Source organism: Ictalurus furcatus, chromosome 10 (assembly GCF_023375685.1).
Source record: "Ictalurus furcatus strain D&B chromosome 10, Billie_1.0, whole genome shotgun sequence".
Taxonomy (NCBI): domain Eukaryota; kingdom Metazoa; phylum Chordata; class Actinopteri; order Siluriformes; family Ictaluridae; genus Ictalurus; species Ictalurus furcatus.
Window position 1 is genome coordinate 21,972,503 of NC_071264.1, and position 24,716 is coordinate 21,997,218.

General features: G+C 37.5%; 1 protein-coding gene across 1 annotated transcript in view; it reads left to right on the forward strand.

Moving 5' to 3' along the window:
• Positions 1 to 1,537: 1,537 nt before the first annotated feature.
• Positions 1,538 to 24,716, forward strand: part of aldh1a3 (aldehyde dehydrogenase 1 family, member A3) — a 28,387-nt gene continuing 5,208 nt past the window's right edge. The window contains exons 1-10 of the mRNA XM_053635611.1: positions 1,538 to 1,627; positions 2,127 to 2,231; positions 4,363 to 4,503; positions 9,484 to 9,613; positions 12,008 to 12,069; positions 14,551 to 14,679; positions 15,502 to 15,615; positions 16,339 to 16,441; positions 23,494 to 23,678; positions 23,798 to 23,962. Coding sequence (XP_053491586.1) covers positions 1,538 to 1,627; positions 2,127 to 2,231; positions 4,363 to 4,503; positions 9,484 to 9,613; positions 12,008 to 12,069; positions 14,551 to 14,679; positions 15,502 to 15,615; positions 16,339 to 16,441; positions 23,494 to 23,678; positions 23,798 to 23,962 — 1,224 coding nt within the window. The remainder of the gene's footprint in view (positions 1,628 to 2,126; positions 2,232 to 4,362; positions 4,504 to 9,483; positions 9,614 to 12,007; positions 12,070 to 14,550; positions 14,680 to 15,501; positions 15,616 to 16,338; positions 16,442 to 23,493; positions 23,679 to 23,797; positions 23,963 to 24,716) is intronic.

Genomic DNA, 24,716 nt, shown 5'->3' on the forward strand with positions numbered 1-24,716 from the left:
AGTTCCTGTAGTTATTCATCTGTTTGACTGGTCAATGTCAAAGACTTTTATTTGTAATTTCACATTTTGAAATTCTTTTGGTAGCTCCACTGACAAATGCTGGACACATATTAAAGGTGCAATAGTCTTTTTTTCATATTTTTGGTACTTGTACAAATAGCCTGGAAGTTACATAGCACATGATAAAATATAAAGGTTTAAGCCAAGGTCTCAAGGTCTCAGCACAAGTTAATTCAGTGGCTGAGAAGAAAAGTCTTAAGTGTTCTAGACAAAATTCATGAACTAAACCTGTATTGAGCAGGTCATGGAGTTTATTTTACAGTTAAAATTAAGAACTGCTGTCTTAGCATACATTACTGGAACAGTGTTTGAGCTTTTTTGTTGTAAATATAAAAATGAAGGAACAGCAGTGACAGTCAATACAGTGATATCTTGTTGGCATTCGATGTCTTCTTAATTTTGTTCAGGATGTAACTTACAGACAATGTAACTTACAGAACGTTATAATGATATGATTCACATGTGAAATGTTTACATATGTGGTTTGTAAACCCTTTTGCTTCACACACAGTGTCTATGTTTTTATTTTCATATGTGATCCTTGCTGAAGAAAAAAACAATAGAAACCATCACAGGTTTCCACTACAAATACCATTACAAACCACCAGTTAACCATTAAAACCATTACCAAATGTCAAAGGTGTTCTATTGGTCCTTAATGGTATCCACTAGACATAGCATGCCACCAATAGACGGCATCAAATTACCATTAGAGACCACAGGGACCATTAGAGTTTACATTAAAAACCAATACAATTCCCATTATAACCATTAAAACCATTGCAAATGTAATTGCATTACAAATATTGTTTTTGGGTTTTTTTTAGGCTGGCATTTCACGTGATTTCGTTTGGGTTGTTTTTGTTGTTGTTGTTGTTGTTGTTTTTCAGATATTGTCCCACATGAATAATTCTTTTTCACATGTGATCCCATATTCTTCACTTGTCACATCTATTTACTTGAATTCACCTTTGCTCTATCACTTGAACATGCTTGTTTTCCACATAGAGTCACATATTAGGGTTAAATGTCTGTGATTTTTGCAGTGAAGGTTTAGTTGAAGAGTTCAGCTCGAACTTGTGCGCAATTGAGCGTGTATTCTATTACATCACACTTGTTCGCGCATTCAAAGCGAAACCCCGGTTCTCGGAAACTGTTATTGTGATCATGGACAGTCTTGTATTTTCATGTTTATCGCGTTGATAAAAGAGTGTGTGTGCTTTCCCCTGCAAGCCGCATGGGCGGAGTGCGCACTCGTACGGAGGGGAGGACCTTTACGCAGCGCTTATAAATACACACACTCTCACTTACTCACTCGAAAAGGTGCACTTGCTTTTATCACACACATATACAAACACACACACACACACCCCTACACCCACCCACACACACACACATCCCTACACACAGACTCACACACACACACACCCCTACTCACACACACACACACACGGCTGTAAGGATCGGCTGCTCTGTCATGGCACAGAACGGGATTACAGAGAACGGAGAGGCGCAGAATGTGAGTTTACCACAACCTCAGAAGATCTCAGAAATCAAACACACCAAGGTAAACTGATTACATATTTTTCTAATATAAACATGTATATATTGACACACTAGATTAAACATTCTAGATAATGAGAACTCTGCTGAAAAACAAACAAACAAACAAAAAAACCAATAGAGACCTTTATAGAATTTGTAATGGTTTTAATGGTTATAATGGGAATTGTATTGGTTTTTAATGGAAACTCTAATAGTCCCTGTGGGTCTCTACTGGTAATTTGTCCCCGTCTGTTGGTGGCATGCTATGTTTAGTGGATACCATTAAGGACCATTAATGATTATGATGATGCTTTTAATGGTTAACAGCTGATGGATTGTAATGGAATTTGTACTGGAAACCATTAGAATTTCTGTGGGGGTTTTTTTCAGCAGGGTGTACTCAGGGTCTGTGCTTCATTTTTACAGGATTAACAGGTTCATTGCGGTATTAATTACAATGTTTATAGCCTGCTAAAAATGAATGAACAAAAATAATAAATCAATCTCTCTCCACATTGCAGCTTTTTATCAATAATGAGTGGCACTGCTCTGTGAAAGGAACGACCTTTCCTACATTCAACCCTGCAACAGGTGTGAAACTCTGCGATGTGCAAGAAGCTGATAAAGTAAGTGGTTAGATTTTATCACAGTTATCATTACGGCTTTGCCTCTTTTTTTAGTACACAGTGCATCGCCTAGAGTTAACCATTCAAATATCTTCCTGACTTCTGTAGTAAGTAAGCTGGGCTTTTACATTGTGAGTCGTAAACACACATGTCAACCTTAAACACCAACAAGATTTGGATCAGCTTTTATTTATTTAATTCCTGTCCAGGTGAACTTAACCAGATATTCGAGTGTTTGAAGAAACATTTGCAGTGTTATTTGATTTGTGTACCTGTAACACTACAGGAGTTCATTCAACACTTTAATACTGCAAATGCTATTTAATACTGGCATTAGAAATGTAGTGTTAATTCAGCACTAAAGTCTCCATACATAGGGGACTATGTTCGCCAGCACCACGTCGGTTGTGCCTTCGTCAGTGGATGTTCATGGACGTCAATTTCTTGGCTGGGCCGCAACACTTCCAGTCTTTTTGAGTTCGTTAATAAGTTTGGCAACAGTGTTATGTGTGATGTGCTTCTTATTAAAGTCCAGCGCAGCCTTCCTGATCCACCTTTGAGAATTATTTCAATACTTCTACCTGAAAAAATATATACCGTATAATCAAAATGAAGTATGAAAAATTTTGGAAGACATTTTGCTAAAAAAGTTTTCATTTCCCCTACGTATGGAAATTTTTGAGACACGCTTGCATTTAATACAACACTGTTGAACAGCTGTAGGTGTTAAGTCAAATAGTTCATTCAAGACTATATTTTAACACATCGTTGTAAATTCTAGCTCAACACAGTAGGAGTTACTTCAACACTGCAGGTGCTATTATAACACTATCAGAGCTGTAGTGTTATTAAAAATGATTTCTTGGCGTATTCAACACTACCGTAGTATTGATTCTCTATTTAACAGCTCTAGGTGTTAATTCGGCACTGCTAATTCAAGACTTTATGTCTTAACTAATCTATCTTAACACTGCACAAGTTACTTTAACACTGCAGACATGATTTAACGCTTTTTAACAGTCGTGGTGTTAATTCAACAATATTTAACTGCAGTCATGTTAATTCAAAAGTGTTAAGTCATAAGTTCATTCTAAAATGTAAGTTTTAACTCACTACTGTAAATGTTAGCTTAACATTGTAGGAGCTACTTTATCAGTGGGGATGCTATCTAACACTATAAGCGCAGTCGTATGAATTCAACACTATTTAACAGCGATAGTGTTCATTCAGCAATGTTAATTCAAAACTGTAAGTTTGAACTTATCACTGTAAATGTTAGCTCAGCACTGAAGGAGTTACAATCAACATCAGCAATGCAGACGCTATTTAACACTAAAGTGTTAAATAGCTATAGTGTTAATTAAATACAATTTAACAGTTATGGTGTTAATTCAACATAATTTAACAGCTGTAGTGTTAATTCAACATCATTTAAGAGCTGTAGTCTTAATTTAATACTATTTAACAGTGGTAAGTGTTAAATCAGTGATGTTAATTCAAGAAATAATTCAAGGCTGTATGTTTTATCTTATCCTAAATACTAGATCAACTATGTAGGAGTAACTTCAACACAGCGGATGCTATTTAACAGATGTAGTGTTAATTCAATGCTATTTAACCGATGTATGCCTTAATTCAGACTACATTTTAACCCGTCACTGAAAGCGTTAGCTCAGTGTTGTAGGAGGTACTTCACTACACATGCTACTGTGGGTATTCATTCAGTTATTCTGTTATTTCAAGACTGTAAGTTTGAACCCCTCAATGTGATTGCTAGCTCAACACTGTACGAGTTACTTTAACACATCAGATGCTATTTTAGACTGTAAGGGCTGTAGTGTTAGTTAAGCACCGTTTAAAAGTATTACTGTTAATTCAAGATTCAATGCTAGCTGTATGTAAGACTGTAGGAGTTAACTCAACTTGTAAGAATTCTTCCAACACCACATGAAGGACTAGAGATTTAACACTGAATTTTCCCATGTTCAACAGTTTATTTGTTTAGAGATTTGACTTCTTATATATTGTCTACAAAAGTGGTTCAGTTCTGGATAGACTGAATGAATGAACCACGAGTCCTCTGGGTTTTTTTTTTTAATGAAGTTGTAATATGGCAGCTCTGTGTCCTCAGGCTGATGTGGACAAAGCGGTGGAGGCAGCGAGAGCGGCATTAAAGCAGGGCTCAGCATGGAGGAGGATGGAGGCGTCGAGCCGGGGCCGCTTACTGAATGCGCTGGCTGACCTGTTGGAGAGGGAGCGCAGTCTGCTCGCTGTGAGTGCAAACAGTAGTTCGCTTCCCCCCGGCGCTCCTTAACACGCCTGTCTGAGCGCGTCCGTCACACACTGCCACAGGTGTCAGGGGCTCATTGAAAAGAAGGGCTCGGCTTTGAAAAAAGGAGCTACAAGCAAAAAAAAAAAAAGCACAGTCGTGAAGATTAAATGGCACATTACAAAAAAGTCCAGTGTTGAATTCATTCCCAGAGTGTTAGTTTAACTTCAGTTCACTTCAACAAACGCTGTTAGGGTTAATTGAACATTGAAGGTTGGTTGTATTCAGATGTCTAAGTGTTAATCGAGCTCAGATTTGGAAGTTATTTCAACAGTGTAAGTGTTAATCCTTTATTACTCTCATATTCTTTTCATCCTATTGCCCCAAGTTCATTATTAGTATAAATAATCCATGATATACCAGTATTAAGAAAGTCAATCACTTATCTTCAGTAATCGTTTTCGCCTGGTCAGGGTCATGGTGGCTCCAGAGCCTATCCCAGGAAGGCGAGGCGGGAATACACGCTGGATAGGACAACAGTGCATTATAGAGCACAAACACACACTTTCAATTCAATTCATTTCAATTCAGTTTTATTTGTATAGCTCTTTTAACATTGCACATTGTCACAAAGCAGCTTCACAGAAATATATAAATTCAGGATATACATTTTACATTTATCCCTAATGAGCAAGCCAGAGGCGACGGTGGAAAGTAAAAACTCCCTGAGACCTTGAGAGGAACCCGATTCAAAAGGGAACCCATCCTCATCTGGGTGACACTGTTTAATGCAATTATAAATAATTCCCTTCTATAATTGTGTACCACATGGTCAAAAAGTGCAATTATGGAACAAGGAAATTCATTATAATTTTCACATAAAGTCTGTTTTGTTGAAATTATCAACTGTTCAGTGATGGAGACTTGAGTGCAAAACTTGAGTGCTCGTGGCAATCGCAGTCCTAAAGCTATCATAGCAATTTTAGTCCTAAGCCATCATCAAAAAACTTCATATTCACACACTCGTTTACACCTAGGACAATTTAGTGTAGCTAAATCACCTATGAGCCTGTTTTTGAAAGGGGAGAGGAAACCCACATGGAGAGTAACCCGAGCTCAAGATCGAGTGATAGGAAAATCTGAAGTAGTAAAATCATTGTAGTGTGCTGTGTATAGTGAGAAAATGATGTCAGTTTTAATTAGCTACTGAATTTTATGAGTAATCCTCTTAAAAATTCTAGAATTCCCCAGCAGTTCCCTAATCAAATTGTTGAACTGGCATTTGGCATATTTTATGTCCTTCTCCCTTATGTTTTATGAGGTTAAAATGTATAGTATGACTAAAAAATGAAATGCACATATTTTTCCCTTCCACCAAAAGCAGTCTGTCGGTCAAGACAAGTTTGGTGTCTGATGTTTGGAGCCTAATAACCTAATAAGCAAGGGAAGATAATAGCAACCCAATTCAGCTCTGTGCAAAAAATGTTTTCCTTAAACATCTCATACACATCAGACGTTCATTAATACCATTTGTACGTAAACAGTTTCATAAAATAGAAGAATCTTGTAAGGTTGTAAGAATATTGTAAGGTACAAAATTCGAAAAATCACAGTTTGCGACACACTTCCTACTTAAATCTGATACTAGTAAAACCCAGAACATGTGAGGAGAAACATGATTCAAGCTTTAAACAGCTGTTTTTAAGCAATGCACCATCTTTTGTTTATTTTTACTCTTGTTTCATACAGGCATTCAGTTGCAATCCTCGATATACAACTAGAGGCTATGCGCTTCCTTTACTTTGATAGCAGCATTAGCCTCACCGATCCAGTGCGATGCTAAAGAAGCAAACTTAGGACACCAAAACACATCTTGGCTCGTCAATTACATTTGGCATAAGAGGGAAATTGTGTAAATGTCATTTTTGGCTGAACCGTTCCTTTGAGCTCTGTCATGAAGAGATTTGTATTTTTTCCTGTGTACTGAGAAGTTTTTTATGATGTCCAAGTTCTTAATGATTAGTCAAACTTTTGTGTAACTGTTGTTGCTACAGAAAGCAGCCAGCTTCGAATTTACAATGGCGCTGGCAGAAAAACACGATGACATCATGAGCAATTTTGCCTTCTCCACTCACACACATTCGAGTGCACATCCAGTTTTTAATCTTTAAGTATACAATATTAATATATTTATAATATTGACTTAATTTGCACTGCCAAGTTGAATGAAATTAGAGCGTGCACTTGGGAATGAAGTTTTGCAGCTGGGACAGACGTATTATTTCCAGAATGCATGCAAATGGCAAACATGCCTTAATTCTGTCCTGCCATACAGCTAAATAGAAAAATTCCAGTTGCTCTCCAGGAAAAAAAAAATAGGTAAAAGTGATTCAAGGTCTCTTTCTCCTTATAGATACATCAGCAGTCTCCTGCATAGTGAGGATCAGATTAAACACAAATCTATTATTATATCAGTTTAATTGATAGTTTACTGACTGACTCTTACAGTGCAGAAATGATTAAATATACCTTACATTCCATCACAATACCAACATTGGTGGATCTGTTTTTACTCAAATGGTCATGGCACCATGCATACTAATCCCTTAATTGTAGATCTTCTCTTAGAGAGAAGAACATACATAAAATATCATTGAAGCGTACATACTGGTAATATATAGCCTGTGCCCACTGTAGCCTCAAACTCCTGTTCTTAGCTGACAGGATTGAAACCCGATGTGGTCTTCTGCTGTTGTAACCCATCTGTCACTAAGTTAGACATGTTGCTCATTCTGAGATGCTTTTCAGCTCACCACAATTGTAAAGAGTTGTTATTTGAGCTACCATAGCCTTCCTGTTCTGCAGAACGGCTGCTCATTGGATGCTTTTTGTTTGTTTCTTTGTTGAGTGTGTGAAAAGCTCAGTAGATCAGCGGTTTCTGAAATGTTCAAATCAAACCAGCTCATCTGGCAACAACAACCATGCCAAAATTTTTCCTCATTCTGATGTTTTACATAAACATTAACTAAAGCGATTGACCTGTTTGACCTGGCATGATTTTAGGCATTGCGATGCTGCCACATGATTTGCCGATAGGATAACTGCATGGATGCAAAGGGGTATCAGTGTTCCTATTAAAGTGACTAGTGAGTGTATATAAAGGACAGTCATGAATATTAGACAGCACACAGCAACCCGCTCAGTGCTTATGAAACATATTTAGTAATCCGTCCATCATCAGTGATCTACTTTGCCAGAATAACAGCTCTCATGAGGAAAAGTTCTGCCAGTTCCACCGATGGCAGTCATTGTTCTCCATCTCCCAGGCTTCAATTTATTATAATTGTTATTATTTCATTTCTGAACTCTTGATCCCAGACCGTATTAAATCCTTGGCATATAAAAATGGCCGTTTATTAGTGACTGCTTAGTTCGTTGCATTTACTTATGTGCAATATATATTCTATATATTCTATATATTATCCAGTCAACAGCAGCTCAGTGTCAGCGCCAAGCTGAAAGTCACCTTGATTTTAATTTCATCCAAATCCTCGTTTGGTTTTTACATTTACACAGAACACAATGTCACAACACATCCTCATGCATTTGGGACACAGCAACAATTTCAGTCCAAATAAACATTATCTCTGACCTCTTGAGCTTTATTTAGTAGTCGCTACTTTGGCTGTATTTGTTTCGGAAGTACACGCATTTTTGTCCTTTTAAACTTTTTTCATCCACATGTATTTTTGAATGGAAAAAAAAGAAAATGTTCCTCCTGTTTGCCAAGAAAAAGAATTCTAAGATGTTAAAATGAAAAGTGGGTGTGTCATGAGACAAGACAACAATCCAGATTAAAAGAAAAAAAACAACTGTCCAAATTCTTCCTGAATGTAACCCAAAGGGGCATGGCTCTAAGTGTCCATGAAGATAAAATTCATAATCAGCCTCGTCCTCTCAGCTTCAGGTTCTCACGTCTCCTTTCTCCTAATTACTCTTTCTACACACTGATGTGGCCTAGCTTTTATTTTCTCAGCATCAAAAATTATATTCTCAAAATTATAGCTTTTCTTCAGTCTCTGTACTAATACCTGGTTGATGCAACACAATGATGTATGAGTTGCGAATATATGAGATAGTTACAACAATAAAGTTTATATGATTAGAGATATTGATGTCAAAAAAATGATTTCCTGGTATTCTTTACAAATATGTTTGAAAACATGGAATGATCTGATTTTACAGGGGTGAAATTTTGAGATGAACAGCTCCGGGAAGGGTAATCCAAGTGCAAAAACAACCATTTAAAAATATTCTAATAGTTTGCCTGAGCAGTTGACATTATTATGCATATGTGGTGGTCTGGGAGAACCTAGAGCTACTGTTTCTGAATTCTTGAAAACAGAAAAGTAAAAAAAAAAAACTAGGTTTGCTAAAAAAAAAGTTTATTTACATTTTAGTTGTCAATGGTGAAAGTCATGCTTTGATCAAGTTGTTGGATATTTATGTGCTGTAGCAAAATGGACAAGTTTAATCAAATCAGTTTAGAATCATATTGTGGCTGTCAAATTGTTTGCAGTTTTCCTGTGCAATTTTCTCCCTTTTTAATTTTGGGGTTATTCAGATTTTAAAATGCTATAACTAGACTTTTGGTTGAGATACATGCAAAAGAGAACTATATTTCACCTCAGGTGAGTCAGATTGGTTTTTTGGTTGGTTCAGTATTACATACATATACAGGTGCATCTCAAAAAAATTTGAATATCATGGAAAAGTTATTTTTTTCCATAATTTAATTGAAAAAGTGGAACTTTCATATATTCTAGATTGATTAAACATCAAAGTGAAATATTTCAAGCCTGACAAACCCAAATTATTGTCAGGACTGAAATATTTCACATCGTAATATGATTTATAAAGGAATGATCTTAGATCAAGCTGCCATTATGTACTTACTGGATTTATTAATTGTCCATTTAACAGACCATGGAGACTATGGACACTGGGAAACCCTTTCTGCAGTCATTCTTCGTTGACCTGGAAGGAAGCATCAAAACACTGAGATACTACGCCGGCTGGGCTGATAAGATCCACGGCAAGACCATGCCAGTGGGTGAGTGTTTCCAAACAAATGTCACATGAACTCTTTTGAAAAGCCTCGCCATATAGGCTGTCCGTGTATCATGTTGAAACCGCAGAACCCGTTAAACATCTCAGTGTTTACTGCAGTGAAATGAGCCGACGCACCGGCTAAACGTGGTGTATGGCTCTGTATGGTATCTCACTCCCCTCTTTAATTCTTCCTCTCTGCCAGTGTCCTTGTCACTCCAGGAGATCTAATAGACAAAACAAGCTGCCCACTTTCCTCCTGATTAGATTTAAATAAAGCGCTCGGAGACGAAAGAGCCCAGAGCACAAAGAAAAAGGAAGAGGCTCTGATCCTAATCGGTGAGGTGCGACCGCAGATGAGCCGGAGAGCTAGGGGGTCAGAGATGCATGTTCCTGACAGCGCACATCTCTGTTAATCCTGAGGTTCCTGCCAGTGACAGGGCAAAACAATCACCCAGTGGGTTTGGAACAATTTATCTGCAGATACAAAGGGAACGAATTTTACCTATAACGACTGTGTAACAATTACAATATGACATTTCTGAAGTGGTCTTCGTCTACAACAAAATAAAAGTGAGCTTGACTTTAGGGTTACTGTTCAAAATCCTTAAACCACTCATCTGCTATGGAAATGTAACCTTTGATAAGCAGACATGGGAGATCGGCAGGAAAAACGGCCCTCTGGCTGATGCCAGCCCGAGATGAGCATTGTGGGAAGGGAGTCGGTGAGTCTGTAATCCCGCCGACACATTGCAGCGTGGAGAAACACGAGAAGGTCAGGTCTTGGAGAGGGCGGCTTTGGCAGATTAACAGGCGTGGCTCCTTCATACTTGCGCGGGGGTGAAATGTCATTTACGTGTGTGTGAGTGTGTGTGTGATGCTCTTTCAGATGTGACAGTGGTGTGGGTGTACAGTACAGCTTTAGGAGCAGAAGGAAGCGGTGGGGGGGTGGACGGTTAAGTTACTTGACACTTATCTTCAGTTGGTTATTTGTGACTATACAGTTAAGAAACGGGGAAGTTTCAGAGATGGCCTTTGATGCTGTAAAATGTCAATAATGCTTACTGTGTTGCTTAATCCTTTGTCTCGCTTGCGTGTCTTTAGAACTTTACAGAAATAGAATTGACTCTATGTATTTTATTTCATGTATTAAATAACAAGCTTGTACTGTATGTAGGTTTGAATTGCCTGTTTGTTTGCATATTGTGGTGGTTTATGTACAAGTGCAAAAGTTTGCATCCTCCATTTGACCAGAAACAATGTTGCTACTGTTATCGGTATCCATCTATGTAGATAGTTATTAAATTCAAATAAATTCAATTCCTTTATTGGTATGACTGTTAAAGGTTACAGGTACAGCATCAAGAAAGCATTAAAATTCATACAAATTTCACATGTTTATGGGAAATTTGATATAGTTATATTGAATTATCTATTAGAGAATTTATTTTGCCACAAAAATAGTGTGACCTAACACACATTCTTTGCCTTCTTCAGTTTGTCATAAGAGCATAATAACTTTTGCATTAAAATGGATTTGTCTATCTATCTATCTATCCATCCATCCATCCATCCATCTATCTATCTATCTATCTATCTATCTATCTGTTCATACATCCACCCATCTCTCTATATATCTATCTATCTAGATATAAGTACTTAACTAGCTAATTATCAATTCAATTAATTTCATATCATTTCAGTTAAACCAAAGGCAGTTAAAGTTTTGCCAAAACATTAAAATAACAAAGAATTTGAATGATTTCTTATACATTTTTTTTTTTTGGTATAAACTTATATATTGTTATATTGAATGATCTACCAGTGAGTTTACTAGCTAGCATTCTAAAAATTGATATAGATTGCTTCAAATATATGGAAAATTCCAATTAATTTTGGCTTCACAATACAAAATGACTCTGAACAATGAGTGTCAAAGACACACAGACAGCAGTGTCATAGATAAGAAGACAAACCGTCATGAAACGCCATGATGACACATCCTCTGTTAAACTTCACTATGAGCGTGTGTGAAAGAGGAAGTGCTAAGTCATTCAGGGTCTTCTCCAGAACACATACTAAAGCAGAAGCCCAGGCAAGAGCAGATGTGGTAAAATATCACCTCTGGCAGGATATCTGACTCTTGAAAGAAAGACAGGGAGGAAAAGGGAAAGTCAGGCTACAAACAATGTAGTAAATCAGAACCTGAGCTTGAATTCCTGCTTGAGCTCCTCACACAACTTGCTGTGCCTTTGCAAAAAAAAAAAATAAATTCATGGCAGCATGTTTACACCCATTATGAATATATTAATGACCAGACATATGCTTGTCTTTGTATGATTTTGTGTAAGATTGTGTACCAAACTAATTTCTGTTAAACTTTTCTGTTTCTCACCAGATGATAATTTCTTGTGCTTCACCAAGCATGAGCCGGTTGGCGTATGTGGAGCAATCATTCCAGTAAGTAAATGCGATTCTCATCTTTTTCACTGTTACGCAGTGTGTTATGTCGACAGGGCAGGATCGTATCTGTGCATGATGGATGGAATCTAGAACTGATGCGTAGGAGATGGTTTGGTTAGGCACACTGAAAAGTCTTAATGACAACATAATGTGACGTCATCCTCACGGTAATGATATTTTATCCAGATGCTCTTCAGATCATCATTTACGTAATGCAGTTTGGTGTAAACCCTGGTAACTATAAGATCCAGAAATAAGCATGTATTAATATTGAACTATTATGAATTCTCAGCACATCAGGAAACAATGCAGAGAATACAGTGACAGCCAACTGTCAGTCATATCGAATATATTAATAATGGTATTAGTTATGAATTAACATCTTGTTAACTTATTATGTAACTCGTTATTATATTCCAGCACCAAAACCTAAATACAGGATATACTATACATGCAAATGAAATATACTGTACATTTTGTGTAACAAAAATTCACCTGTGGTATGAACAAGTTATAACATATATTAAGAAGTACTGTACACGTATTAGAATATACCACAGTGCTTACCATGTGTGTGAACAGATCAACCTGCAGAATTGTTACCACACCCATTTTTACAATCTCATACCAGTAAAGTAGTTTGATTTTGATCATGTTGTCTCAAAGCACATGGTGGTGGTGCTAGGATCAAAATATATGATTATATGAATTATACCAAGTTACTTAAATAGTTTGGGTTAACCTATATTCATAGAGGAAACTCACATAGACTCGGTGAGAACATGCGAAATGCCACACAGGCAGTAACTCAAGCACAGGATCAAATCATGGACCCTGGAGCTGTTAGGCAGTAGCTCTACCTGTTGTGCCACTGTGCCGTCTCGGTTAACCTACATTATGGACAAAATGTTACGTTGTCAGTACTTCTGTTACCTTTATTAATGGCAATATTAAAAACATTAAGATACAACTCAGTTGGCTCTTAATGTATATGCTTGATTGTTTCCTGATTAGTACATTTATTTATTCATTATTATGAAAGAGTTATTAGTTTGTATAGACTTTATAGCAAAGTGTTACCAAAACCCTTAATGATAATGCAAACAATAATGGTATTATTGTCATTTAATTTAAATATTGTATTGCAAGTGAATTATAAAAGCAAACAAATCTAGTTCTGTTTCAAAACTAGAGAAAAGAAGCTATTTCAAGTATTCTGGAGAAGCTTAAACCTATGTATGCAGTGTGTGTGGTTGTCCGTGTGTGTGTGTGTGTGTGTGTGTGTGTGTGTCCGTGTGTGTTAGTGTGTGAGTCTGGGCGTTTCCTAGACTGATCCGTAACTGAATCTAGGCAGGCGTTGGCTATAGGAGACAATGCCACTGTACACAACACACAATCAGAAATAGTTCACATTGAATTAATATTGTACAATCATTATGTATTACAGTATGTACACACATTTAAATCATGTCTGTGTCCTTCAGAAAGCCGTTGCTGCAGCCCATTATGTAATTGTGTTGCCTGTTTTATACATAATATACATCAAATTCATAGTGATCGTGTGTCATTCACTATGGCTATGAAACAAAATGCCACCCATTCACTAGTAATTCAATCTTAATCTTGAATTCTAAAAAAAAAAACTTAATCCCGACCACATTCACATTTCTCATAGCAGGATCTGGAATGTTTTTGTGAGGAAATCTGTGCATCTATGACAACGTCCATCATTGCTTAGGATAATAATTAGTAAATGTGGTTGGTGTAATGAGAGATTTTTTTTCCCTGAGTGACTCAGATCCTGATCTACTGTATATATCATGTTACTGACTTTGATGGTGAATGGAAAAATAAAATCCTCATCTTATTTAAATATGAAGTTTTGAAAGAGATGGATGGTATCTTCTTCCAAAACAATTAGCATTAGACACGAGAGACTGGATCATAAATCTGTACGGGTGATTACTGAGAGCTCAACTGGCACATGAATAGTGTGACTCACCAAGAATGAAAAAACAGGAAGGTCTGTCTCAAGCACAATCCAACAAATTTCAGTGACTCCATCTCAAGCTAAAGAGATTCAAACAATGAGCGATAAACAAGAGATTTACGACTGTATGTGTATGAGTTATGGAGATCAAACTAGTCCTTTTGCCCACCGTGTGCCCCTTCCCCCCCCCCCCCCCCCCCATGTGAACAATCTGCCTGGCATGTTTTCATGATTTCTAGAATTACCTGCATTCTCAACAATGTCTTTTTTCCAGTGACAGACATTTACAGAGCTAATCTGCATTGAGACATCAAGCACGTCACACCACAGCTATCAGTTACACATTGTCTGTGGCTTTCCACAGGATTAGGAGAAAATGATCTAGTACAATCTTCACCTAGTTGGTCGTTTCATGTGCAAACTGGATTCAAACAAACTGCTGACATGCAAAAGTCTAACTTTTTTTTTTGACTGTTTGATCTTTATAGTGGAATTTTCCTCTACTAATGTTCATGTGGAAGCTCGCTCCAGCCTTGTGCTGTGGAAACACAGTGGTCATCAAGCCGGCCGAGGAGACTCCACTGACAGCCCTCCATGTTGGCGCGCTCATCAAGGAGGTGAGATCAAAATAGTTTGGAATCATTGATTTTATTTCATTTTTGACAATAATTCATAGATAAGAAGAATATTTGAGCAAATAATGAAAGTGAAAAATTTTTATATTTACGTTGTTCTTTTAACTCTCACTACTTACAGCAATAGTTAACATGAATAAACCTTGAATTACAGTATTAAAACAGTTTAATGTTTAAATGTTAACTAAATAATGAACACCTGCATTAACAAATGTTTATTAGACTAAAAATGATCTCAAGTTAATTAAGGGTCCTTCATATTGTTAAGGGTTTTTTTACGCTTCTCAAAGGTATATAAAGAGGTCCTTATACTGGACTCCTAAAAGAAACACTAAACATTAATAATCAATTGAATTTAGGTTAATGGCTGTTTAAATGTGAATAACACATTACTTAGGAAATTCCACACTGAGATTATTCTATAGCCCATGAGCTTTTCAGTACATTACTTATTTTATTATTTCAAGTTTGAATGCTTATCGACTGTAAACAGTGACTTTCTGTTTAATCCTACAGGGGAGCTTTTATTTCTCATCATGAACTTGAATTGCATGAATGAGAGTGCTTTAGAGGCTTCAAAGAGAGACGCTTCTTTGTGTGCATTATTTTTCAAGCTGGCAGGCCGTGACTTGTCATGTGTGTCATTTGTTTTGACCTCTTCTACCATCACTTGTAGCCCATTAATCAGTTTATTCTTGGCCTTTATAGAAAAGCCCCAGTTTTAAGTGATTAAGTCTTTTAGTGTTCCTAATGACTTTTAGCTAAAACCTTGGAGTGGTTGCTTGGTTTTTGTTTGTTTTGCAGGCCGGCTTTCCTCCTGGAGTGGTGAACATTGTGCCAGGTTTTGGACCAACAGCAGGGGCAGCCATTGCCAACCACATGGGCATCGACAAAGTGGCCTTTACCGGCTCCACAGAGGTATAAATTCTTCATTTACAAAAGGAAAAGGAATGGAAGTGCTATTTTAAAAATCGTATTATTCCAGTTAAAAGGGTTCATCAAGAGTTCTTTGTTTCCTAATGGTCTCTGCTTGGAACCCTTCGAAACCCTGTAGTAGGAGCTTCTACATAACACCTTTATGGGTTCCCCTAAACTGAAAAACACTTTGGGATCCCCAAAGAATGATTCAAAGATGATCAGTGTTAGAATTGTTGTATATATATTTTTTCAATGCCTGATGATTGATTTGGTGAAAACAACAAACTCTAAGGATTGTTAGGAGAGATGTGTAGTAGTAGAATAATTTTACCTTCATGAACAAAATACACAACACACACACACACACACACACACACACACACACACACACACACACACACATATGATATATAGGTCTATATATCAAAGCCACCTCATAATACATTTAAAGACATTACCAAATATTTTTTTTCATAAATTGAAAAATATCGTTTTCATATATTTCCATATATGTATATATTTTCCATATTAGTTTGCATAAACTTTATACATTCAAGCCATATAGAACCTGCACTTGAATTACAAGCTTTTGATTTCTTTCCAGTCTTCCCTCCAGGCTTTTTTTTTTTTTTTACGTATCTACAAAATCAAACAAGCATGCCCTGATGTCAACATTAACGTTGACTTAACGCGCTCTCGATTGTCTGTTCTCTTTGTGCTCAGGTGGGTCAGCTGATCAAAGAGGCGGCGGCAAAGAGCAACCTGAAAAGAGTGACGCTGGAACTGGGAGGAAAGAACCCATGCATTGTGTTTGCTGACTCAGACCGTGAGTGATGTGGTTTTTTTTAATGGCCTTGTGCTCACACAAAGGCGATGAGCAGATGCAACAAAAAATTTAAGGGTCAGGCTGTAAGAGGCACATTAAGGGTCTGATGAAAACAAAAACTAACCACAGTACCTGGAAATAAAAATGAAAGCTGAAGAAGGACTGGAAAATCAAATCAATGACGTATTCAGACTTTCTCAGGTGCATTCAAATATGGTTAACAGCTTAAAGTCTCAGTTTACTATTCAGTTACCCATCTGAAAGCATATTATTTATTAACTACAGTTGCAACCCACATTGCAAATCAGGTTTATAGTCAAAATTTACAGACTTTCAGCTGTTTGCAATGAACAAATGAAACAAAAGCAATTGAAATAGTTCAACACAGGGAATGCTTCAAGTGGTTTCCCCAAATTCAGCTGAATATGCAACTTATAATGACTTCTCCAGTTTCTAAATTATTCAACCCCCTGAATAGAATCCCTCACAACAGCACAAATATGGAAAACAGGTGTTGTCTCAAGCACACCTGATGCAACTAATCAAGGGCTTTATTAGTTGCATCAGGTGTGCTTGAGCTGGAACACATGAAATACCTGAAACTGGCTAGGGGCAGAATGTGTATGAAATATCCTGGATGGGGAAGAAAAAGGAAGCAATCACCGGCTGCAGCCAGATTTCTGAGAAGGCAGGTTGTGAAAAACCCTTGGGTGACTGCAAAAGACCTGCAGCAAGACTTGGTGGCAACAGGCACTGAGGTTTCAGTGAGCACAGTAAGGCACATACTAAACACAGACAGTTTCCATGCCAGAACCCCATGATGTACACCACTACTGACCCAAAAGCACAAGAAAAGTCGCTCAAAATCATAAAAATAAGCCACAGAAGTTTTGGGATTCTGTTCTGTAGAGCGATGAAACAACTTGGAACTTTTCGACATAATGCATCAGCGGTATATCTGGAGAAAAAAGAATGAAGAAAGAACACTCTGTCCACAGTCAGCATGGTGGTGGCTCGGTGATGCTCTGGGTCTGCTTTGCAGCCGCTGGCACTGTAAACCTGCAGCGTGTAGAAGGCAAAATGGATTCATTGAAGTATCAGGAAATGCTCTGAGAAAAAGTCATGTCGTCTGTGATTAAGCTGAAACTTGGATGTCTTTGCACCTTCCAACAGGACAATGATCCCAAGCTTACCTCAAATTCCACCAAGGCTTGGTTGCAGAAGAAGTCCTGAAAGATTCTACAGGGCCATCACAGTCTCCTGACATGAACCCCGTGGAAAATCTCTGGTGGGATTTGAAAAAGGCAGTTGCAGCACGCAAACCCAGAATATTACTGAACTGGAGGCTCCTGCTCATGAGGAATGAGCTAAGATTCCTCAGGAACGCTGCCAGAAGCTGTGCATCTCATTTGCAGCAGGTCATAACAGCAAAAGGGTGCTCTACTAAGTACTAAAGATGCTTACTACGAAGGGGTTGAATAATTTAGAAACTGGAGAAATCATTATAAGATGCATTTTCAGTTGAATTTGGGGAAACCACTTGAAGCATTCGTTGTGTTGAACTATTTCAATTGCTTTTGTTTGATTTGTTCATTGCAAACAGCTGAAAGTCTGTACATTTTGACAATAAACCCGATTTGCAATGGGGTTGAATAATTTTGATTACAACTGTATAAAATGGGTTAACCCTACAGTAAATATAATAAACAAGGCCATTAATTAGGAGTGGAAGGAATGTAGGGAACAGATGGAGACCAGCAGTTACACAGCTTGCATTTAATGTTCTGAAAATATTTTCAATATGAAGCTTAATATAAAGATTTTAATAAAAAGCTTTTAGTCACCTTAACCTTATACATATACAGTACAATGATCTGCCGCATCACAGAAAGAAATAGGGGAGGTGCAGCTTATGTAACTTTTACCAAGTGCCATTTTTAAAATATCTTCAATTTAGGAACTGCCTTATATAAGGTTAAATCTGTGATAATCTGTTGGTCAGCTTTGAATGAAATGAGCAAATCCTAATGAAATTAATGCAAACAACCTTCAGCAAATCTGACATGTACATAATTTTACTTTAAAACAAATATAGTTGATCAATAGTGTGTCTAAGAGTTTTATTAGTTTATATTAATTAGCCATTTTTTATTAGGCTTTATTAGTTTTAGTATTATTATTAGCTAACAAGAAAAGGAAGGGAAGCATATAGACTCAAGCAAAGTACACTCATAACCTATCAAGGGATTACACATGGTCTGGATGTGAATGCAGGTATTATTAAATAGGACCAAGCCAGATAATCCTTAAGGGCAAAGCAAAGTTGAAAACAGCTACTGAGTCAGGCTGTAAATAAACAGAATATTCTAGACAAACTTTTAAACTAAAGCAGAACTATTCAAAACCAGAATATTGATATTAAGGCTTGGAATCATCTCACGTTAAAAGCAGGAGTGAGATTTCACAATGAACTGGATGGACATACCAAGCTCAGTGTCAGGGTCTTGGCAATCTTCTTATAGCCTAGGCCATCTTTATGTAGAGCAGCAATTCTTTTTTTCAGATCCTCAGAGAGTTCTTTGCCATGAGGTGCCATGTTGAACTTCCAGTGATCAGTATGAGGGAGTGTGAGAGCGATGACACCAAATTTAACACACCTGCTCCCCATTCATACCTGAGACCTTGTAACACTAACAAGTCACATGACACCGGGGAGGGAAAATGGCTAATTGGGCCCAATTTGGACATTTTCACTTAGGGGTGTCCTCGCTTTTGTTGCCAGTGGTTTAGACATTAATGGCTGTGTGTTGAGTTATTTTGAGGGGACGGCAAATGTACACTGTTACACAAGATGTACACTCACTACTTTACATTGTAGCAAAGTGTCATTTCTTCAGTGTTGTCACATGAAAAGATATAATCAAATATTTACAAAATGTGAGGGGTGTACTCACTTTTGTGAGATACTGTATGTGAAAACAGTCCCTCCTCATTAATGACAGTTCCCAGGAACGTTATCTCAGGCATGTAAAACAAATATTTCACACTTTTCTTCTTGGATGAAGAGCTGGTTTTCATCATTTAATTAAAATGGTGGGCATGTGTTTTGAAAGGGGGAAACTACCGTGCCCTCCACTTTTGGAACCCTTGGTAAATATGAGCAAAGAAGGCTGTGAAAAATTGTTTTTATTGTTTAACCTTTTGATCTTTTGTTTAAAAATTTCACAAAAATACTCTGCTCTCATGGATATAAAACAATTGCAAACAAAACACAGGTTTATCCAAAAATATCTTTGTTAAATATAGGTGTGTAACAATTATGGACAACCTTTAATAAATACTTTGTGCTACCTCCCTTTGTCAAGATAATAGCTCTGAGTTGTCTCCTATAATGCCTGATGACATTGGAGAATACATGGCAAGTGATCTGAGACCATTCCTCCATACAGAATCTCTCCAGATTCTTCAAATTTCAAGGTGGACTCTCCTCTACAATTCACCCCACAGGTTTTCTACGTGTTTCAAGTCAGGGGACTGGGATGGCCATGGCAGAACTTTGATTTTGTGGTCATGTTTTGGATCATTGTCCTGCCGGAAGATCCAACCATGGCCTATTTTAGGCTTTCTGGCAGAGGCAGTCAGGTTTTCATTTATTATCTCTCCATGATGCCATGTATCCTAACAAAATGTCCAGGTCCTTTGGCAGAAAAACAGCCCCAAAACATTAAAGAGCCACCACCATATTTAACTGTGGACATGGGGTACTTTTCCATATGAATAAGTCTCTATGTGTGCCAAAACCACCTCTGGTGTTTATTGCCAAAAGTTCTATTTTGGTTTCACCATAGAACCCGATCCCATTTGAAGTTCCAGTAGTGTCTGACAAACTGAAGACGCTTGAATTTGTTTTTGGATGAGAATAAAGGCTTCAGATTGTAGTTTTTGAGACTTTCTAACAACAACTTTTGCAATTCTCCAGCTGTGATTCTTTTGAGATTTTTTGGCCACTCGAACCATCCTCTTCACAGTGCGTTGAGACAATATATACACACATCTAATTCCATTTGATTCATAACATTTCTAGTTGACTGGAACTTCTTAATTATTGCCCTGATTGTGGAAATGGGCGTTTTCAGTGCTTGTGCTATTTTCTTATAGCCACTTCCCATGTTGTGAAGCTCAACAACCTTTTGCCGCACATCACAGCTATATTCCTTGGTCTTACCCAATGTTATGAATGACTAAGGGAATTTACCCTATGTGTTACCTCATATTTATAACTGTGAAACAGGAAGTCATGCTTGAATTTCCTATTCCTAGTCACCCAGGTGTACTAAAAATGTAAAATATCAATGGTTAAATTATAAATATCAATGGTTATATCATATAAGTATTGTTATAATACTGGTATTTTCCTCATATGAATTCACAGGGGTGCCAATAATTGTTGCACAAATATATTTAACAAATTTTCTTTTACAAACCTGTGTTGTGTTTTCAATTATTTCATATCCATAAGAACAGAGTCTTTTTGTGAATTTTTTTAACAAAAGATCAGAAGGTTTAACAATAAAGAATTTTTCACAGTCTTCTTTGCTAATATTTACCAAGGGTGCCAATATTAGTGGAGGCCACAGTAGATCAAGATATTGTCAATTGTTGTTTATAAAATGGTTGGCATACAGAGAATGCACTGACTAGACTGTACGACATTATGTATTATGCATAGTGACCGGAGGAGGTACTAAAAGTGGTTTCAACTAGTTCTTCTTCAAGTTCGAGTTTGGTAAAATATTGTTATTTCTTAGTTGCTCAGGGGCTGATGTCCCTGAGGGTCATGGGTACCAGGACTTTCGCTATGCTTGTAATCAGTACATATACAAAGCCTTCCCCCTTCTTATGCACAAAGATGAATCCGGGAGATATTTGTAAGGTAGATAGTCATATGCATCTTTGTTTCCATTGCTTTATACTCAGCAGCAGATATAGGATAAATTTGCAATGAATGAGTAGAGTAGAGTAGATACTTGTTGAAGACAGCAGGTCTCTGGCACAGTAATATGAATGGTGCAGAGGAAGTGTACATGCCTTGGCTTTGCTGAAGTCTACAGAATAGCAGGAGTGAATTTTGGATGCTTGATTGAGAGTTGGGCTTTTGATAGTGATGAATGCTAAAATAATCTAGACATGGGGTTATGTTGCTGTGGCCATGGGAGTCTCACAAAAAAGTGGGTAACTTGGGCAAGAGTGTGACCAGAAGCAAGATGTGTTTCCTCTTTATGGTCGAAACACAGTCCTCTCAGTCCTCTTTCTTTGCTTCTTGTACTTTCTAGGGGGGTGCATGAGTTCCTGGTTCTCATCATGGTGAGGCAGGTTGGGCACTGAAACACCGTATCCCCTGTCCTTTAACAGTTTGTCCAAACAAATAGCTAAGATTATGCGACTATCACAATAGGTTAACACTGGCCTGGAGATCTTTGCAGAAACCTGTGATGAGAGATGGCTCTTTCAACCCACAGACTAATACAGTGGTCACCAGCCCTGTTCCTGTATATTTACCTTCCATAACACCTTTGCTCCAACCATAATCGTGCCCACATGACCATCTAATCATTGCCTTAAGAAGCTCTTGATCAACTAAAACAGGTGTGTTAGATTTTGGTTGGAGATGAAACTTGCAGGAAGGTAGATCTCAAGAAGAATGTTGGTGACCACTGGACTAATGCATATTCTGTGGTGGTTCTGTTCCCTTATTTTGTGGTAAGAAGATATTCTCTTGCTTCCTTGCCTTCCATCGCAGGCCAATTTCTTGTGCATCAATGAAGTCTTCTGTCATGTGATGTGACATAACCACCGAGATGAGACAGCAGGTTTTCCTGGGTGTCCACAGCTTCACTATATACTTATGACAAAAAACTGTGAACTTCATCTTGAGACAGTCTGAAACATAAAACTCCCTGTTCATAGTCCTCATATAGTTTGAAATCAAAGCTTATATACCTAAACAGAAGTTGTCTGAACAGAAGTTGCTCTCTCTTGGTTGAGACTACAGAAAACTGGAGGCTCCTGAGTGGGGCAACAGAAAAGCATTCACCCTAATGTCAGGAGGTTACAAGGTCATAAATCACAACAAGGCAACAGCCATCCATGTCTAAAGAGCAAAATGGGCTGTGCTCTCTGGGTGGGAGGGATGGCATACTCGTTCCCCTGTGAATCACATCAACACTAGACAATGATGGGTGTCTGTAAGCTCATGTATGCAGAAAAGGATAGATAGTGCTTATCTCCATTTTGTGATGGACTGCCCTGTCTTGGGATGCAGCATGAACAGCAGTTCAAAAAGATGCTGTTGGCTAGCTTCACATGTATCGGTGGAAGCACGTGTCAATCTTCACCCTCCTTCATTGGTAACTGTCGTATGATAGGGAAAAACTAGGTGGTCGGTCACAATTGGCAGGTTAATAAATGGGGGGTAGTACAGAATCCTTTGCCACATCAATGTGACACCTGCGATACAAGAGTTTTTTTTATGTATGCAACAGGGGCAGTGGCAGGCTTTGAGAACTATGATCATGATTTTCACTATTGTACTGTATCTACTGTTAAACCATGCAGAACCAATAACATAATAAAAGGCAGCATCATCATCTTGTTCCTTTATCTAACTATACTCACTACTGTAGGTAGTAGTAGACCACCTGTAAAGCTACTGGGGATCTTCATGTCCTGAAGTGAGGACATATGGTAGCAACCGTAACATTTGTATTGTACAATTTATCAAATTTAGTTATAAATCATGCCAGATGTTCAGAAGTGTGGAGTTTAGCATTGACAAATAATCGAATTTGTTTACTTGTTTATATTATTTAATTATTTGAAAGTAATTGATTTATTAGTTTTTGACATGCTGACATTTTTTTTCATTTTATTTACAAACTGAAGAATTCTATAGCGTTATATTTAACCTTTATTCATATAATGTAGACAATATCAAAAATATAGTTGAATTAGTGACTGTGTGTGTGTGTGTGTGTGTGTGTGTGTGTATACAGTGCAGTTAGCAGTGCAGGAAGCTCAGAAGGGTGCCTTCTACAACCAGGGCCAATGCTGCACCGCTGCCTCACGTGTGTTTGTTGAGGAGTGTGTGTATGACGAGTTTGTGAGGCTCAGTGTTGAAAGTGCTAAGAGAATCGTAGCCGGTGACCCCATGGACCCCCGAACGACACACGGCCCTCAGGTACAACATCCCATCACCTCGTCCTCTCAGTATCCTTCAAATATATAATACACAATCATTCCAGTGCTACAACTTAAATTGTGTTTGTTAGTGTGCTTATTTTAATATTGTGTGTATAGATTAGTCAGCAGCAATTTGATAATATCATGGAGCTGGTAGAGAGCGGGAAGAGTGAGGGAGCAAAGCTGGAGTGTGGAGGAAATGCAATTAAGGACAAAGCTCTGTTCATCCATCCCACCATCTTCTCAGATGTCAAAGACCACATGCGCCTGGCCAAGGAGGAGGTAAAACTGCTGTGTTTAATCTTCCGATTGCCACTTGTTTATATATAGTCTGATATTTAACACACTTGCTTTAGGGAATGTTTTAATCACATTTTTATGATATCATTGTTGAGAACTCAATGTAGCGTTAGATTTGGCTGCCCTCTACGGGTCAGAGTAAACAAACATGTGAAAGCTGTAACAAAATGTATTTAACTGCCGCTAATGCACATAATTCTGGGTATTAAATTCCAAGAAGAGCTAATTTACACTAGCTATTCACCTATATGATTGTCTGTGTGTAAAGCTATGAATCTGATTTTTTTTCCAAATCAAAAGTAAATAATAATAAATACAGTATTTAAGCCAATTTTCCACTTGATGTCAATATAGTTGAACAGTCAGGACACGTTTGGTGCCTGAATTTTGGTCCTTTAGAACTATGAGCACATTTAAGTCATCACACCCTCACCTCAAAGTAGAATTTTTTATTTTCTTATATTATTATTTCAAATAAATAATAAAACAATAAATGGTAATGTTTTACATTAACGTTCCCTTATCTGACATAATTGAACACAAAGTCAACATGAACCAACAGTGAACTTCAGCATTAATACACCATAAATAACATTTAACAAGTAACTAATATGAATATGTTCAGGCCTGAGGCTGAAAAGCAGCTTCCAGTTTTTACACTTGTAGACTTGATTTCAGATCAGTACTTTAGCAACAGTTACGGACACGCTGTAATTACATTACTGATAATTTCTAT